At 42.5% G+C, this 17,728-nt stretch overlaps 1 protein-coding gene across 1 annotated transcript in view; it reads right to left on the bottom strand.

The window, feature by feature from the left end:
- Manba (mannosidase beta) overlaps window positions 1–17,728 on the bottom strand; it is a 78,758-nt gene that overhangs the window by 14,397 nt on the left and 46,633 nt on the right. Inside the window, exons 8-13 of the mRNA XM_021157735.1 lie at window positions 13,376–13,527; window positions 11,916–12,033; window positions 9,719–9,805; window positions 8,692–8,859; window positions 6,247–6,465; window positions 3,135–3,299 (exon numbers count right to left, since the gene is read on the bottom strand). Coding sequence (XP_021013394.1) covers window positions 3,135–3,299; window positions 6,247–6,465; window positions 8,692–8,859; window positions 9,719–9,805; window positions 11,916–12,033; window positions 13,376–13,527 — 909 coding nt within the window. The remainder of the gene's footprint in view (window positions 1–3,134; window positions 3,300–6,246; window positions 6,466–8,691; window positions 8,860–9,718; window positions 9,806–11,915; window positions 12,034–13,375; window positions 13,528–17,728) is intronic.

Below are 17,728 nucleotides of genomic sequence, written 5' to 3'. Positions count from 1 at the left end.
AGAGATATCCATAGGTAAGAACATCAATAAAACAAATAAGTAGAAATCTTGAATAAACACTTGACTAGTAAAGCTACCCACGTGGTTACTATGCTCTGCAGGGCAGTGGTGCCACACGCCTTTAATCCTGACACTTGGAGGCAGAGGCAGGAGGATCTCAAGGCCAGCCTTGCCTAAAGAGTGAATTCTAAGGAAGCCAAAGATATACAGAAAAACCCATCTGGGAAAAACCAAAAAAGAAAAAAAAAAGTGCTTAATCACGTTCTTAAAAAAAAATTATTTGATATATATGGGTACTTTGCCTGCATGTATGTCTCTATACCATGTGTGTTCCTGGTGCCCACAAAAGCCAGAAGAGGGCATTAGATTCCCTGGAATTGAAGTTATGTGCGGCCATTGGGTACTGAGAATCCAACCTGGGCCCTCTAGAAGAGCAGCCAGTGCTCTTAACCACCAAACTACCTCTCCAGCTCTTTAATCTCATTTTTAACCAAGCAAGTGAAAATTAAAGCCATTTAAGACACACACCCGGGCTGGTGAGATGGCTCAGTGGGTAAGAGCACCCGACTGCTCTTCCGAAGGTCCAGAGTTCAAATCCCAGCAACCACATGGTGGCTCACAACCATCCGCAACGAGATCTGGCGCCCTCTTCTGGAGTGTCTGAAGACAGCTACAGTGTACTTACATATAATAAATAAATCTTAAAAAAAAAAAAGACACACACCCACTAGAATTCCCATAATCAAAGACTGACAGTACCAGCTGCCAAAGTGAAGGTAAGCCAGCTGGAACTGTAAAACACTGTTCGACAACGTGTCAGTTTGTTTAACCACTTTGGGGAGGTTTCTGACAGTTTCTGTCAAAGTTAAATACTTGGTTTCCTTGTATACCTAAGCAAGCACTCTCGTCTGCTAATCATCATCTAAAATCCTGTTCATAGCAGCATTACTCATAACAGCCTCCGGCTAGAAACAACAGACGTGTCCTGTGGTAGGGAAACTGTATGCAGTCTGATTTGTTCCCATGGTGAAACAGTCCAGCTCGATACAAAAGAAGGCACGCTCATTGTATTATCAGCTAAGGCAGCTCTCACAGAGTGTGTTGAGTAAGCAAGTGGAACTAGATCGTGTTGAAATCTAAGTGTAGGGAGTGCTAATCAAGGCAGCAGAGGCAGCCGGGCACCAGTGGAGTTCTCTGCGTGTGTGTTTTAGCAGTGCTGAGCTTTGCCTGAGTGTTTAGCACTCGCAGCCAACTAAGCCTTGGTTCAGAATTGGAGACTTGCTCTCATTCAGTTTGGCATTCGGCCTTGATCCTTTCTAAGTCTAAACTAGGGAGTGGATCTCCATGGAATTAATCTGTTGCTTTTCTCTTTCCCTTCCCATCTCCACCTTCTCCCTACACTCCCCATCTCCTCTTTCTCTCCCTGTCCACGGGGACACCCGCCCCAGCAAGGTGGTCACCACCAGACCAAAACCAAACAGAAGCTGCAAATGAATTAAGTAATTAAGTTTAAAAAAAATCCTGGAAGTGAAAGCCAGGTCTTGCCATGTAAGAAGGAACGGGGCAAAGATGAGGAAGCACCAGGCAGGAATCGAGTAATCTTATGGACAATTCTCACCAAAATCTGTTTAAAGGACAGGGAGGAGAGAAGCGGGGAGTAGGGAAAGAAACTCAGTTAATTCTTTCTCTGGCTCATCCTCTCTAAGCTCCCTCCCACTCACTGTTCTCGTTTCTTATTAGTCATTCATAAGGTTCTGAAGAACAGGATGTGTGCCCACGTCACTTTGGAAGACTCTATTGGTTGAACAAATTTTGTAGCTGTCAAAGATGTTTGAACCGAGAAGGCTTTGCAGAAAGCTTCCTCGTGAACATGTGGAGAGCCTTCCCTCCCTGCTTCGTCTTACAGCAACAAGTGAGTTCTTCTGCCTCCAGATCTTCCAGTCTTCCAAAGTCTCTTCTCACTCTTCTCTCTTCTCTGGTTATATCTGTTCCAAATGGCCGCACACCCAGCATGTTCTCTTAATCTGTGACTCACACTACCACTCCCACAGGTTGACTAAACTAAGCTGCATCAGGCCTCTCAATGATCACCTACACCAGGAGGTGACTTCAGTCTTCACCAAGCCCTGAGCTTGGAGCCCCCTCTACTGCTTTCATTTGTTCCTAGCATATATTTATTGGGCGTTTGATGCCAAGTCGTGAGAAACTGATTCTCGAAGGGCACCTTTTCCCTTCCTGCTCCTCTGATAACTCAAGTTGTCTGTGGGAATAAATAACTATTCTATTATCTAGGGGGAAAGAGCTAGGTTGTGCCTGCAGGCTCAGGTTTGAATTAGATGTGATTTATTTGGTAAGCAACAGACATGATAAAAGACCCAGGCCAGACCAATTACATAGAAATGATTGTAAACGTTGATCCTCAATCTATAGCTTGCCTTTTTCTCTTTCCTGGTAGTGCTTTAAAAAAAAAAAAAATCAAAAGCCAATGATTTTAGTGAGATACAACTTATCAGCCTTTTTTTTTTCATGGTTAGTGTCCTCGAGCTTTAAGACCTCTTCTTTGCCTGTCTCTGTTGCTTCCTCATTTCAGGGGCTTTGTTTTCTTTGTCTCAGGGATCAGATCCAAAGCCTGGAGCGTGTGCAGCACGGCTATGCTCCAAACCCTCCCATTTGAATCTCAGGTCCGTGGTGAAAGCAATCTGCATGCATGGAGACTTTCATTTCCCTGCAAAGCTATCTTCTTGGTCCAGCACATTTCATCAATGACTCTATCCTTTTCCACCTGAATTGCCAGGCTGCGTAGACAGACACCAGATAACTGTGTGTGAGTCCGTTTCTGTCCTAATAGGAGATTCTCCTACTGCCTTCATTGCTGAACCTTTAGACTAATCTTAAACAACAAACACCTTAGTACATCAATTTTAGAATTTCATAAGCTGTTCTTGTGAGGAGAAACAAAGCCAAGAATTAGATACAGGTTTTACGGGTTTTCTCATCTGTATTGTGAAGAAAACAACAACCTTAACAAGAGCGTGCAAACCTGACCATTTTCCACCATACAAAGGCTACGAAAGCCGCATGATTGCACACACTCAGTGTAGAAACCCAACAGCTCCAGACTAGAAGTGGCTCACCTGAGTAAGGTAGATAGTGTCTTTAAATGTGCGCAATGGGTCTGTCCTCTGCGGGAGTTTGAAATGCATCTTGACCTGGTGCAGCATCTGATGGTTACCATCTCTATGATGCTGCCGATGAAGGGAGAAGCGGCTGTTGTAAGCCCAGTCCTCTTGAGATGAGACCTTGTGAATAAAGGAAGAGGGTCACAGACCCTAGCCATGAAGCTACTTTTCTCAAACATTCCTGACAAGCCTGGAAAGTGCTCTACACGTCGGGAAAGAACTTAGGAATTGTTCTGTGGTATTAATCACAAACATTAAAGAACAACGTTCTGGGGGTTGAACTCAGGACCTCCGGAAGAGTAGTCAGGGCTCTTAACCACTGAGCCATCTCTCCAGCCCCATCATTCTCATCATTACTGGTAAAGGCCAGCCTTGTGCAAGGTGGGGTCCGATTTGGTAACAATTGGTCTGCTTTCATACCTGGAAAGTTGCATTATATTATTTCTCTTAAAAAGCCTGGCATACCAAAACATTATTCTGTTCATTAAAACACATATCACTCATATCTTCTTCCTGTTGTTGTTGACCTTTGGTTTTCTGAGATAGGAACCCCTGTAGTACCCACATCATCCTCTCTGTGTATGTACGACACTGAACTGGTTGGTTCGCCTGCCTCCCAAGTGCCAATCGTAGGAAACTTGCTTCGCTGTGTACATCTTGCAATCCCATTTCATTTATTTGGGGTAAAACCTGCTATTAGGTTTTTAAAACTGAACGATGGGCAACAATTGATATTCTGTTTTAAATATCATAGTTTTAAATAAGAATCAAATACTGATATTACAGTAGTCAATGTTTTCGAATTTGCTCATATTCCTTAGCTGATAACTGCCTAGGCCAGCAGTTCTCAACTTGTGGGTCAAACTTTGAGGGTCAAACAATCCTTTCAAATGGGTTGACTAAGACCACCAGAAAGTGCAGATATTTACATTACAATCCATAACAGTAGCAAAATTAGTTATAAAGTAATATAATAATATAGTAATAATAAAATAAGTTTAGGGCTTAGGGTCAGCACAACATAAGAAACTGTATTAAAGGGTTAGGAAGGTTATAGAATGACCTAGATGATAGAATAAGTTCCAGGACTAGTGAATCCTGATGAAGACAAATAAAATTGAACAAAGGATCTTATATACATGTCTCAAAGGAAGATATGTTAACTGCAAGACACACGGAAAGAAACATTCAGAATAATCAGCCATCAAAGAAATGCAAATTTTCTGTAAAACTGTATTTCCACAAAAAAACGGTTTCAAAAAACGGAAAAAGATTGGAAAGTATCGGGAAAGCTAAGAGGAAAACTAATCGGTGATGTCAGTGTAGAAAAAAGGAAAAAAAAAGATTCTGAGCCTTAAGAGAGTCATTGGATGATTCAACTGCTGCACTCATAGGTTCACACCCAGTAAGTCTGAAAAATGTTTATTCAAAAACAGGCACACTGATACTCACAACAGCTTTCTTCTTGATAACACAAGTGTCCATCAACAGACAAAATGATCAACAAAGGTGGAAAGACATCCAATAGGACAGAATGAGCAATAAGAAGCAATGATCTTCTAACGAAACACATTAGGCCACTTTCATAACACCACACAACATATTATGTGAATTGTGAAGAATGCATAAGCCAGTAGACACAGACACCAAGTGGGGCTGGAGGGTCGGGTTGGGTCGGAAGAGAGTGGAGAGTGACTGCTAACAGGATCAGAGTTTCTACCAAGTCATGCAAAGGCTCCAAAAGCAGACAGTGGGGTTGGATGTACAAGTCTGCACATACACTGGGGACTAGCTGAGTTATACACACTTAGTAAACAAATTGCTTACCAAGAGAATTGCATATCATTAGAGGTGTTTCTAAAAGAACACACGCAATGCTAAAATTAAATCTTTAGATATAGCGAGATGAGAAGGAGGAGGAGGAAGAGAAGGAGGAGAAGGAAAAGAAGAAGAAGAGGAAGAGGAAGAAGAAGAAACAACATGAGAAATAAAAGGCAGACATGAGGGAGGAGGAGGAGAAAATGAAACTGGGTAATAGAGACCAGGACTTGCCTCTCCTGTTCATTTCCTCTAATGGGGTTGAGTATCCAGTTCTATAGCTATAGATGCTTAGACTGCATGGAACGTATCAATTCAGGATCCGGAGGATGGCCCAGCTGGGAAAGGCACTTGCTGCCCAGCCTGACAGTTGGATTCCCAGAACTCCAGCAGTAGGAGAGGACCAGCTCCTACATTCTCTCCTCTGACGACACACACACGCAGCAAGAGTAAAACATAGATAGATAGATAGATAGATAGATAGATAGATAGATAGATAGATAGATAGATGATGGATGAATGCATGCATGGATGGGCGGATAGACAGACAGACAGAAAAATGATTTAGCAACCAGAGTTGTTTTCGTGTACAATTATAAGTCAAACCGGGCAGTGGTGGTGCACGTCTTTAATCCCAGCACTTGGGAGGCAGAGGCAGGCAGATTTCTGAGTTCAAGGCCAGCCTAGTGTACAGAGTGAGTTCCATGACAGCCAGGACTATACAGAGAAACCCTGCCTCAAAAAACCAAAAACAAGCCAACCAACTAAACAAACAAACAAAAACAATTATAAGTCAAGCTTAAGTTTCCACAGGCTTCCATTTAACTTCTAAGTGTTCCTGAACACACACAGTGCTTTTAATTAAAAGCATACTGGAGGGCTGGAGAGATGGCTCAGTGGGTAAGAGCATTGACTGCTCTTCCAAAGGTCTGGAGTTCAATTCCTAACAACTACATGGTGGCTCACAACCATCTGTAACGAACATACATTAAATAAATAAATAAATAAATAAATAAATAAATAAATAAATAAATCTTTATAAATAAAACTTTAATAAAAAATAAAAGCATACTGGAAAGTTATCCCCTCAAAAGGCAGTTATACCATTTTATCTCCTCAGCCATCATTAAGGCTGGATTCTTTTCTTTCATCTCCTTCCAGAACTATAACAAAATAAGAAGTGCCTCTCATCTGAACCCACCATCTACCATTGTAAATCAGGGGGAAAATCAAGAGCCCAGTGGCTTACCTTTTCTAGTGTGCTAAAAGAAGGCCAGGACTGGTAGCCATATTCAGACACTAATCGAGCTTTTGGGAAGATCTTCCAATTCCAGCAGTCATTGATATAGTTATAAAAATGAATATCACCATACTGGATGCTATAAGGGTCGTAAGAGATCCAGCCTTCCTCCATGGTTTTCATCCCGTTGGTTGGGCTGGATGCAATGAAAGGACGGCTCTTGTCTTCCTGGACATGGGAATAAAATGATTTTAAGGATAATATGTTGGTTCGGCAAGATACAAACAGTTAACTTCTTTAAAAACAAAACATACCACCAATTCTAGAAAGGTCAGATTGCTGGGAGAAAGTAAACAGGGCAGTCACCACTCTCCCTGTCAACACTGTCTTGCTCATCTTTGCTATCCTTCCTCCAGTTATGAACACCTGAATCAATGACTCGTGGTACCTAGTCCCAATGTTTTCTGCTGAGTTTTTTTTTAATCACTCAGTAAATATTAAAGTTTTTGTTAACAATCTTTTGCAATTGTTACTGAAAAAATAGCACCTTCCTCTTACTCCCCACCCCCGACACACACAAAGGCCAGTATATATTAACAGACTGTTCAGTATGTCTAACTCACAATCGTGACAAAAGAGAGACACGTCATAGAGCTCCCAGGACACACTGGTAACCAGAACAGCCTTATACCTGCAACCCTCCCACCACAGACTAACTGTCCATGTAGGATACACACCAAAACATAACATCAGCACAAACAGGTACATATGCATTTGCATATGCACGTAAAAAACTGTAGAGGAGACATACCATCAAACCGTATAATCTAGATACTCAGTAAACATTTGGGGATCTATACATGAGCTCTATAGTGTGTAAAAACCTGCAACAGTAAGTACTGAATACATATGGAGAATCCCAGAGACAGTTTATTGTGGGGAATTGCAGGCTGGCCTCCAGTTGAGCTGAGGTCTGAACCCTGGAAATGGTGATAATTCACCTTCATGACATGGTAGGTGTTCCCTCATGCTCCTGGAACTCTAGCCCCTGCCTAAGTTACGGCCCCCCACAGCCCCCACAAGAGAAGCATGGTCAGTAGTCACATAGGCAATGGCCCAAGTTTCCGACCTTCAGGCTAAACTCTTCCCCAGTTACCTAGCAACAGTAAAGACCATAAATAGAGTTGTTCAGCCCCACCTGGCTCTCTTACCTCTTACTTGTCTCTCTTGCTTCTTACCCCTCACTCTCACCCCCTCTTTCCTCTCTCCTCTCTCTTTGTCTTCTCTTCTCTCCTCTCTTCCTCTTTTTTTTTTTTTTTTGTTTTGTTTTGTTTTGTTTTTCAAGATAGGGTTTCTCTGTATAGGCCTTGGCAGTCCTGGAACTCACTCTGTAGACCAGGCTGGCCTCGAACTCAGAAATTTGCCTGCCTCTGCCTCTCAAGTGCTGGGATTAAAGGAATTGCCACCACAACCGGCTCCTTCCTCTCTCCCTCTTATTCTTTTTCTCTCTAGCTCGCTCGCTCGCTCTCTCGCTCTCTCTCTCTCTCTCTCTCTCTCTCTCTCTCTCTCTCTCTCCCCATGCCTTTCTATAATAAAGTTCTAAAATCATAGAATGTCTCTGCTCATCAAGGCCCACTGCACTTGGAGGATGGGACAGGCTTTCTCCTAATGAGCCGTCTCTAATCCCCCATTAGAAGGCCTTCCTGTGCTCCAGTCAAGATCTGCTGCCCTCATTCTCGAAAGTGTTGGGAACCTCTCTTCCCTCATCCCTCTGTCCCATAACCCTGGTGGCTTTAGCAAAGTAGCTCCGGGGTTCCCTGGTAGGGCTGCCCCTTGGCCACCCCCTGAAGAGTGGGTCAGAGGCTTGAATGCCCACCCAGGGCTGAGTGGAAAGTGTATGGCAGCTCTCTCACGCCTGACAGACCAGAGAATAGGTAAAACTCTGGCAGGGTGTGTGGGTCTTCCCCCCCTTTTCTCCTGGGCCCCCTTTTTATTTCCCAACAATTTATCATCTAAGAAATCTACACACAACCCATACAGACCAGTTTCCTAGCACATTATAATGAAATACTCTGAATTTAAATGATGTTTCAAAGACTACCTTTAAAAGAGGCATACAATTAAAAAAAAAAAAAAAAAAAAGGCCAGGTGGTGGTGGCATACACCTTTAATCCCAGCCCTCAGGAGGCAGAGGCTGGCGGACCCTGGTGAGTTTGAGGCCAGCTTGGTGCACAGAAAAAGCCTGGTCTACAGGTATTTTGAAGAGTCTGTGCCTTTTTTATGTCAAGAGGAAGGTGGTGTTTTTTTAGCAAGCAAGAACAGCCAAAGCTACACAGAAAAACCCTGTCTTGAAAAACTGGGGGAAAAAGGCAGACAACATACTACAACAATATTGAGACCTATGCATTTTAAAAGCACACCCTTAAATTCTACTTCCCCCAAACCATTACTCACTGATAAGACAATCTTTCTAATGTTTTTCACATAAAGGGTCACGTAGTCATCAATGTAAGTTTTCATGTCCCTGGGATTTACATGGAACCAGTTCACCCTGAGAGCCACTTCATTCTCATTATTACCACTCCATATGATGATGGAGGGGTGAGATTTCAGTCTCCTGACCTGAAATGTAAGAAAATGTAAATTAATTTCCCCATACCTACCACAGAAGAACTTGGAGCTGTAATGGTTAATAAAATTGTAAGCAGTACCTTTTCACGTAGGCGTTCTTGCCCGCCTGACACCTCACAGAATGGCTATTCATGCTCTATATCAATACAGCCTTAATAGTTCTCGGAAAGACTAGTGGGCATAGTTCAGTCATTTAAGAGCTTGCTATTCAAGCATGAAAACCTGAGTTTGATCCCAAGCACCCATGTCAAAAACTGTGGGTAGGGTTGAACACATCTGTAACCGTGGTGCTGGGGAGGGAGAGACAGGAGAATCTCAGCCTAGCCTCATCCAGAAGTCTCAGGTTCCAGTGAGTGAAATACATAAATAAACAAAAGCAAAGAAACAAACCTCTCAAATAAACAAACATGTAATAACTGTCGAGGCCTGTGTGGAATCCAAAACAATTCATGGATTCAAGAATCACATTAAATCTCTGTCCTGAGCTGGACTGGTGTCCATTTGCTGAGGAAAACTCCAGGAGCCACAGGATTAGGGAAGAGATAATGTAGGGTTTGCATGTGTTACACTGAGGGGCCCACTAAACCTCTGACCACACCACCAAGCAGGCAGCTGGATATGAGGAGGAGGGATTCGTCAGGGACTGGAAGACTGAGCATAAATCCGGGAGTTCTCAGCAAGTAGGTGATGTTCCAGGCAGGACACTGGGTAAGTCACTCAGGGAATGAATTACCAGACTGCAATTTTTCAGAGGAGTTAGTAGGAAACATCAAAAATGAGCAATTTAACAAAAGAAAAAAAATAAGATGTATTCATTTCCTCTCTTTTTAGAGGTGTAAGAATAGCATACCTGGTAGGTGACTTCTTTCCTCACTGAGGCTAAGAAGCCAGGCTCAGTTGGATAAAGGGCACTGGCAAACATAAAGTCCTGCCACACCTATAGGACAAAGGAAAAGGCGGTGTCATCGCACAAAGCAAGACTTGGTTCTCACTTAGGGGATTATCTTCCAAATAAAGGAAAAGCAAGCTCTGCAAACGCACCCACCTGAGCATCTCTGCCGAGGAAAAATGCCCATGCACGGAAGGATTTTTGAGTGTTGCACAAAAATGTTTAGAAAATCGAGAGAATAAGCAGGGAAGAGGATCCAGATGCTTAGCCCAGTATGGCACTGGTAGGGACAGGGTGACATGGTGACATAGTTCCTGCCCCTGGGACAGGGCCCTGGTATGAACCTCCATGAGTGTCAACGGCTGCTGTGGGCGTAAGGCTTGTTTGTATAATAATGCGCATATTTCACATTCCTCCTAGGAATGTCCTCCTGTTAATATTAATGACTCCATAAAATTTAGAAATAGCAGGAGTCGAGGATGTGGCAGTCTCTGAAAATGGTAACTGCTGGGACCCTCAGGACAGCCCTTAAGGCTATGGGAAAGAGCTATAAACACATGAGTTCAAAAATATATATAACTTCTCAACTATGAAACATATAAGGATGCAATATGAGTTATGGGGGCTTCGTGAATCTAAAGGAACAAAGGCAGCAACACTCTGAGCCAGGTTGTCAGAAAGACACAAAGGCAGGCAGATTCCTGAGTTCAAGGTCAGCCTAGGACAGAGGGAGGTTAGGCCCAAGTGTGGTGGAAATGGTCTTTTTAGAGCACGGTCCCACCCAGCTAGCCTAGCAGCAGTGTTTAACAAAGGGACACAGATCTCAGAATCCTTTTGCAAAGTTAAGAAAAAAAACATATGCTTCCTGTCTCTTAAGAATCAAAGAGCTGGGGTCACAAGATGCTGATTCACAGGATAATCAAAAGGAAACCCGGTAAACGACGGGACTGGAATGTAAAATAAAAGCCTGAACTTGTGCTCTGCAGGAGATGAGCCATCCAGAGAACTTTTTAGGATAAGAAGAGAGAACTGCTTGGAGAATACATACACACCCAAGCAAGCAGGACAAGTCAGAGAGATCCCTTAGAATAACAAGCAGCACACACATCATCCTTCAGCGCGGATCCACCATCTGACCTTGAGTCATTGCCTATCCTAGTCACCCCTTCGGTTAGAACCCCTCTCCAAGCTGGTCCTTAGCATCCAGAAAAGGAAATAATGAAAGAGAGGCGGCGGGGAAGGAAGCTCTGTAGGTCCTCCCCCATTCCGATGACTTTCTCATTTCACCAGGCATTTAGTAATAAGGAATACACTAGACTGTTAACACTAGAGTATGTTTAGAAATAATTTAGCTTTTCTGTAGACAGAAAGGTAACTAGATGCCCACGTTAATAAAGAGACTGAGAAGTCCGTTCCCAGGAGGCCTGTGTGGGGCAGCTGAGCAGAGCCCAGCCCCCAGCAGCCTGCCTTCCTGCCCAGATTCTACCATACACAGATAGTGAACAACGAGGCGTAGGTGCTCTTCCTGGGTCAGTTTAACTCTCTGTAAATGCAGACAGAGAACAAGAGTAGCCATGTCATGAAGGCTTGAGCAACAACAACAATAAATGTATAGCTCCGAGAAAAAAATGCCTGACATTCAATGAACAGTATAGAATGTACTAGACATTACCATGATGGGACCTCATTGTTGCTGTGATCCCAACTCTCTACTGGCTCTGTATTCCTAGAACTAAAAATAATAGATGATTGCCTCTCCAAATCCATGAGTTTAACATCTGAAGATTCAACTATGGGTCAAAAATATCCACAAAAGCCGGGCGTGGTGGCGCACGCCTTTAATCCCAGCACTTGGGAGGCAGAGGCAGGCAGATTTCTGAGTTCGAGGCCAGCCTGGTCTACAAAGTGAGTTCCAGGACAGCCAGGGCTATACAGAGAAACCCTGCCTTGAAAAATCAAAAAAAAAAAAAAAAAAGAATTCTGTTTTCTGTTAGCAACTATAGCTCGTTTACTCCTTGGCCAAAATTAATAAATATATAGACAATGGAACATGACTCCCTGCTCTGAGAGAAGTGATAAAGGGGTAATAATATCAACCCAGAACATCGGCGCAAGGACGAGTCACCTGTGGTAGACCGAGACTGCATCACGTACTCACCATTATCCCAAGTTCATCACAGAGCTCGTAGAATTCATCCTGCTCATAGATGCCACCCCCCCACACTCGCAGAGTGTTCATGTTCGCATCCACGACGGACTGGAAAAGGAGCTGCAGCCTGGAGAAGGAGTTGCAAGAGCAAATGCTAAGTCAGAAGTTGGGGAATTGGACAAAACTTTTCAAATCAGTTAAGGGAATGAATGAATGAATGAATGAATGAATAAATAAATAAATGCAAAATGATTTTGCTCCAATCAACACCAAAGAAACAGAGGTAAAATAACACAAGAGGCTCGTAACAACAACGAACTGAAAAATCTTGAATGATTTCCTCATTATGTAAATTTTCCACAACCTTAAACTATTTCTTGAATATTTTTTGCTTTATATTTTTGACCTGTAGGTAAGTGTAGCACACTGCCAGGGAAATGGCTTAGAAAGTATTTGAAAATGCGGCATGTGTAGGCACGTGCCTTTAATTGCAGCCTATGCCTATGGGCACATAACTGTTGCCCATCAGTAAGCCCCAGGTTCAAGGAGAGACCCTGTCTCAGAAGGTAGGGTGGAAAGGAATTGTGTAAGATACCAATCTAATAGACAACCTTTAGCCCTCACATGTGCGTGCATGCCACTGAACATGTAAACACAGACACAAAAAAAGAAAGAAGGAAAATACAGTGTAAACACGCCATATATACGAACGGACATTAATTTCTAAACTCTAATTTCAAGGCCTTCTAAGAACATTTATAGTCATCTTCCAGATAAAGAACTTCCATGGCTGTGTTTTGCTTTATACGTTTTCTTGTGTGTGTACTTAAGGTACATGGCACAGCATTGTAGGAGCTGCTGATAATAAAAAGGTTACTATTGGATTGAATTAGCAGAGCCACCATTCTGAATGTGACATGTGCACGCAAACAAACACATACACATATCATATACAAAAAAGATTAAGTGAAATAATGTTTTTAAATAATAAATATTTAATAATATTTTTAAATCTTTAATAGGATATTTTAAGTAAAATAGTATTTAAATTAAAAAAAAACAAGTGTAGACCCTCATCCCTTAAAACCATGCTCAAAAATATTTAATGTATTTCTTGAAGAACAACAACAAGCTGGATTTAAATTTTTTCTGAGACTAATTAGTCTAGCTATCAATGTGTCACTTCTTTTTTTTTCTCCAGAGAAAACATATAATGGTTTTCTAAAAGGCGGATAGCATATCTTTAACAGTCACAAACTAGTTATCTGTAAGACTGTATCTTAAGAGAAAGAATGACCGATTAAACATGATCTTGTCCATCCTGAAATTCCTGTCATGCTATTAAGCTATACTAGCCTCTAGTCCTTCTGCTGGGATTAAAAAAAAAAATGATATGAGTCACTTGACCTTTTAGCTTGGTGGCATTGCAGAGAGATGGGGGAGTGACAGGGAAAGAAGCCCATACTCACCTTTCGGAAGTGACTTTATCTTGGAAGGAGTCGGCTGGAATCCAATTTGAGCCTTTCAGAAATATAGGAAGCCCATTAATTTTGAAGTAGAAACTCAGACCAGGAGACCCTTTTATGCCCTCTTCTATCAGTTGCACTGTCCTGAAATAAACCTGCCATGAAAAGAAATAAACATCGAATGGAAACTGGAAGGCGTACACAAACTGTTTTTTTGCACAGGGAAGTAGGGATGTGGGAAGATGGCTCACAAGCATGAGAACCCCAGTTCAGATCCCCAGCACCCAGCTAGATGTGACCATTCCCTTCTGTGGTCCCAGTGATGAGAGGGGTGGAGACAGGGGGATCTCTGGGGCTGCTGACCAGCCAACCTAGCTGCAGAAGCAGTGAGCTCCAGGTTCTATGAGTGGTTCTGTGTCACGAGAACAAAGTGTATAACAACAGAGGAACTCACCTGACATCCTCCCTTGACCTCAATATATGCATGTATCTGCACACATCTGTATGCGCAAACACACACACACACACCAGTGCACAAACACACCATACATACATACAAAATCTTTAAAAGGGGAAGTTTATTTATTTAAAAGAGATTTCTTCTCTCTCTCTCCCCCTCTCCCTCTCTCCCTCTCTCTCCCTCCTCCCCCCTCTGTGTGTGAGTGTGTGTGTGCATGTGTGTGTGTGTGTGTTTTGTGTGTGTGCACTCTCGAGCAGTGCCCTCACAGCCAGAGCAAGAGAGAAGCAGAGAGAAGATTAAGTACTTCCAAGCTATCCTTGCTACACTGGAAGCTGACACTGTTCCTGGATCACTCTACCCAGGCTGATACTTGTTCCACAGGAAAGCCTGGACGACAAGAATATCTCTTTTCATCAATATCTGCTTCCTTGGCACACCAAGATGGCGCAGTGGGTAAAGGCACTTGCCTGCCAGCCTGAAGACCCGACTTTGAACCTGGGGCCTCACATCACAGAAAGAAAAAACTGAGTCCCACAAGTTGTCCTATGACCTACATATGAATTCACACACACACACATGAAATAAATGTAACTTTAAAAAATACTTCACGGGCTGGTGAGATGGCTCAGTGGGTAAGAGCACCCGACTGCTCTTCCGAAGGTCCAGAGTTCAAATCCCAGCAACCACATGGTGGCTCACAACCATCCGCAACGAGATCTGGCGCCCTCTTCTGAAGTGTCTGAAGACAGCTACAGTGTACTTACATATAATAAATAAATAAATCTTTAAAAAATAAAAAAAATAAAAAATACTTCACTCTTGCCAGCCATACAAAGATCAAGGATTGAATGGCATGGTCTATGCTAATAAACCTTAATCTTGAGCCAGAATGAAACACTTCTCAATTTTTAAAAATAATAAATTAGTTACCTATCTCATGTAAGGGAAGGAGCTAGCATGCTTCCATTTTCTCCCCCTTCCTTGCCTTTGTATTGATATAAGAAAGGGCACTGGAGCTGACATCATAGAAGGACAGAACGCCTGGATGAGGACAGTCAGACATTGCCACAAAAAACTGCCCTTCTGCTGTCGAGGTGAAGAGGTCGCTTGACATTTTTTGTAATTAATTAATTTTATTTTATGTGTATGATTGTTTTGCTTGCATGTATGTATGTCTGTGTGCCATGTGTGTACCTGGTGCCCATGGAGTTCAGAACAGGGCATCAGATCCCTGGAACGGGAATTATGAATGGTTGAGAACCACCCTGTGGGTGCTAGGAATGGAACATGGTCTTCTGCAAGAACACCCAGTGCTTCTCACCACTGCAACCGTCTCTCCAGCCCCCAGAGGCACTTTATGATGAAACCTAGGACAGAGGTATCTTACGGTGCCAAACTGTTGTCCAAGTAAAACTGACACAATTGCCTCCTCCTCTCTCACTCCCCGGAAAGATAGTGGGACTTTCCAGAGACAGGTGACTAGGATGATGTCATCAACAACAGGTAATAGATACTGGCTGCATACTCTGAGTGATCTATTTCTAAGGTAGAGGTTGGAAGTATAAAAAATGGTTTTGTTGTTATTGCTGGTGATTTTTTGTTTGTTTATTTTGTTGTTGTTTTTCTATCTGGTTGGTTGGTTGGTTGGTTGGTTGGTTGGTTGGTTGGTTGGTTGGTTTTTTTAGGACAAGGTCTCACTATGAAGCTCTGGCTAGCCTAGAACTCACTCTGTAGACCAGGCTGACCTCAAATTCATGGAGAACCACCAACTCCTTGTGAATACTAGGAGTAAAGGCATGATCCACCACTCCCGGGTGAAAAAGCAGGTATAAATAGATGAATTTAGGCAGGGTCTGGTGGCACATTCTCTGGGAGGCAGAAGCAGGCAGATGTCTATGAGTTTAAGGCCAGCTAGGCCTACATAGTGAGTTCTAGACCAGCCAGAGCTACGTAATGAAAATTGTTTCAAAGAGAAATAATAACAAAAGAGATTAATTTTCAGGCTGGGAGTGGTGTTGTACACCTGTAACCCCAGCACTCAGGAGGTAGAGATAGGAGGAAAGAGAGTTCAAGACCAGCCTGGAATACACAGTGAGACCTCATGTCAAAAAAACAAAAGAGAGACTCGGTTTGTTCTCTGTAGCTTTCCTGAGAACCTACTGGCTATCAGTGGCCATCTGTTCTGAATTCTGTAACCTTTCTATTGCTCAATACATCCTTACTTTGAGACTTAATGTTTTCCCAGCAACCTAAACAAAACTATAAAGACTAAGTTGTATTCATTATAATCAAAACTCACTTTAGAGTTTAATAATATTTCGGCTCACTGTAAAAGAACACTTATAACATTTTTCTTACTCTAAAGATGAATTGTAAAAATGTGATCAGAAGGCTTAAATTCTCAGGCTCTGGCTATGACTCCATTGGAAGCCTGCCTTCCTGGCACGCAGAAAGCCCTGAGTTGGATTCCTGTGCATCCTAACGCCAGGCATGGTGGCACATATCTATGATTACAGAACTCAGGAGCTGGAGGCAGTGGGAACAGAGGTTAAAGGTCATCCTTTTCTATATAGCAAGTATGAGACCAGACTGGGTTACAAGCAACAGGGTCTAATGAACAGAACATTTCAATTCTCAATTCGGAAACTTGAAACTGACAGATAAGAAAAACTGGGTGTAATTATAAACAAGAAATAGAATTTTGATAAAACGCATCTTTCCCTTGACTTTTCAGAAGTCAATAATTTATTATACCTAATGCAAATGTAACATCTTTTAAAAAATATTTATGGGTTATTCCTCCTTTGGGAGTTCTTTCTCACTTTTGCTTTATAAATCTTTTCAGTTTAAAAGTAAATAAATAAATAGGTAGGTAGATGATAGATAGATAAGAGAGATGGATGGATAGATAAGATAGATGGATAGATAGATAGATAGATAGATAGATAGATAGATAGATAGATAGATAGACAATAATTATGGGGTCTGGGGAGGTTATGTGCTTGTCATGCCATCATGAAGTTCTGAAATTGAATCCCCAGCATCTATGTACAGAATATGAATATGGCAGTGCACCCCCGCAATCCCAGCATGTGCCTGTAATCCCAGAATTGGCAAAGTACAGACAGGAGCATCCCTGGGGCTGGCTGGTCCCCAATTCACTGAGCTCAAGGTTTAGTGAGAGACTTTGTCTGAAAGACATCAATGATGAAAGACACCTTTTAACAATCTCTGGCCTCTACACACATGAATATATGTATGCAGTGGCACACACACATACACACACACACAAAAGCATGTATTCAGATATACACCACACATGCACAAAAGTATTATGGTACAGTCGTGTCATTCTACAGCTAGTTATTCATGGAATAAAGCAGTAGAAATCAGATATTTAAAACATAGAAATAGGAAGCTCTTAAAAAGCCAAGGATTGGTTAACCTTTACCAACCAAAACCCAAGACTGCATCAAAGCTTTTACAGGATGGACATGCTGCACTGGCTGCAGATGTGTATGTATTAGTTGAGAAAGAAACAAGCAGCCAGCACTGCTGTGTGCCTACGAGAAGAAACAATAGTGAAGGAAATCGCAGCCCCTGCCTCTCAGCAATGACAGAGCAACCAGCTAATTAAAAGATTCAGTTGCAAGAGACATAATGGGTGGCCACGTAGTCTGAAGATACTAGGCTTCAGAAAAGGGTCTGTCTCTGGGTGTTAGTAGACCTGTCTTTTGTTATATTCCCTTGTTGTAGGATTAACACATTAAAGATAATCGACTATAAAAATTGTTGGCACAGCCGGGCGTGGTGGCGCACGCCTTTAATCCCAGCACTCGGGAGGCAGAGGCAGGCGGATTTCTGAGTTCGAGGCCAGCCTGGTCTACAAAGTGAGT

The sequence above is a fragment of the Mus caroli genome, chromosome 3 (assembly GCF_900094665.2).
Source record: "Mus caroli chromosome 3, CAROLI_EIJ_v1.1, whole genome shotgun sequence".
In the NCBI taxonomy this organism is placed as follows: Eukaryota; Metazoa; Chordata; class Mammalia; order Rodentia; family Muridae; genus Mus; species Mus caroli.
This window is presented reverse-complemented; position numbering and strand designations above follow the sequence as displayed.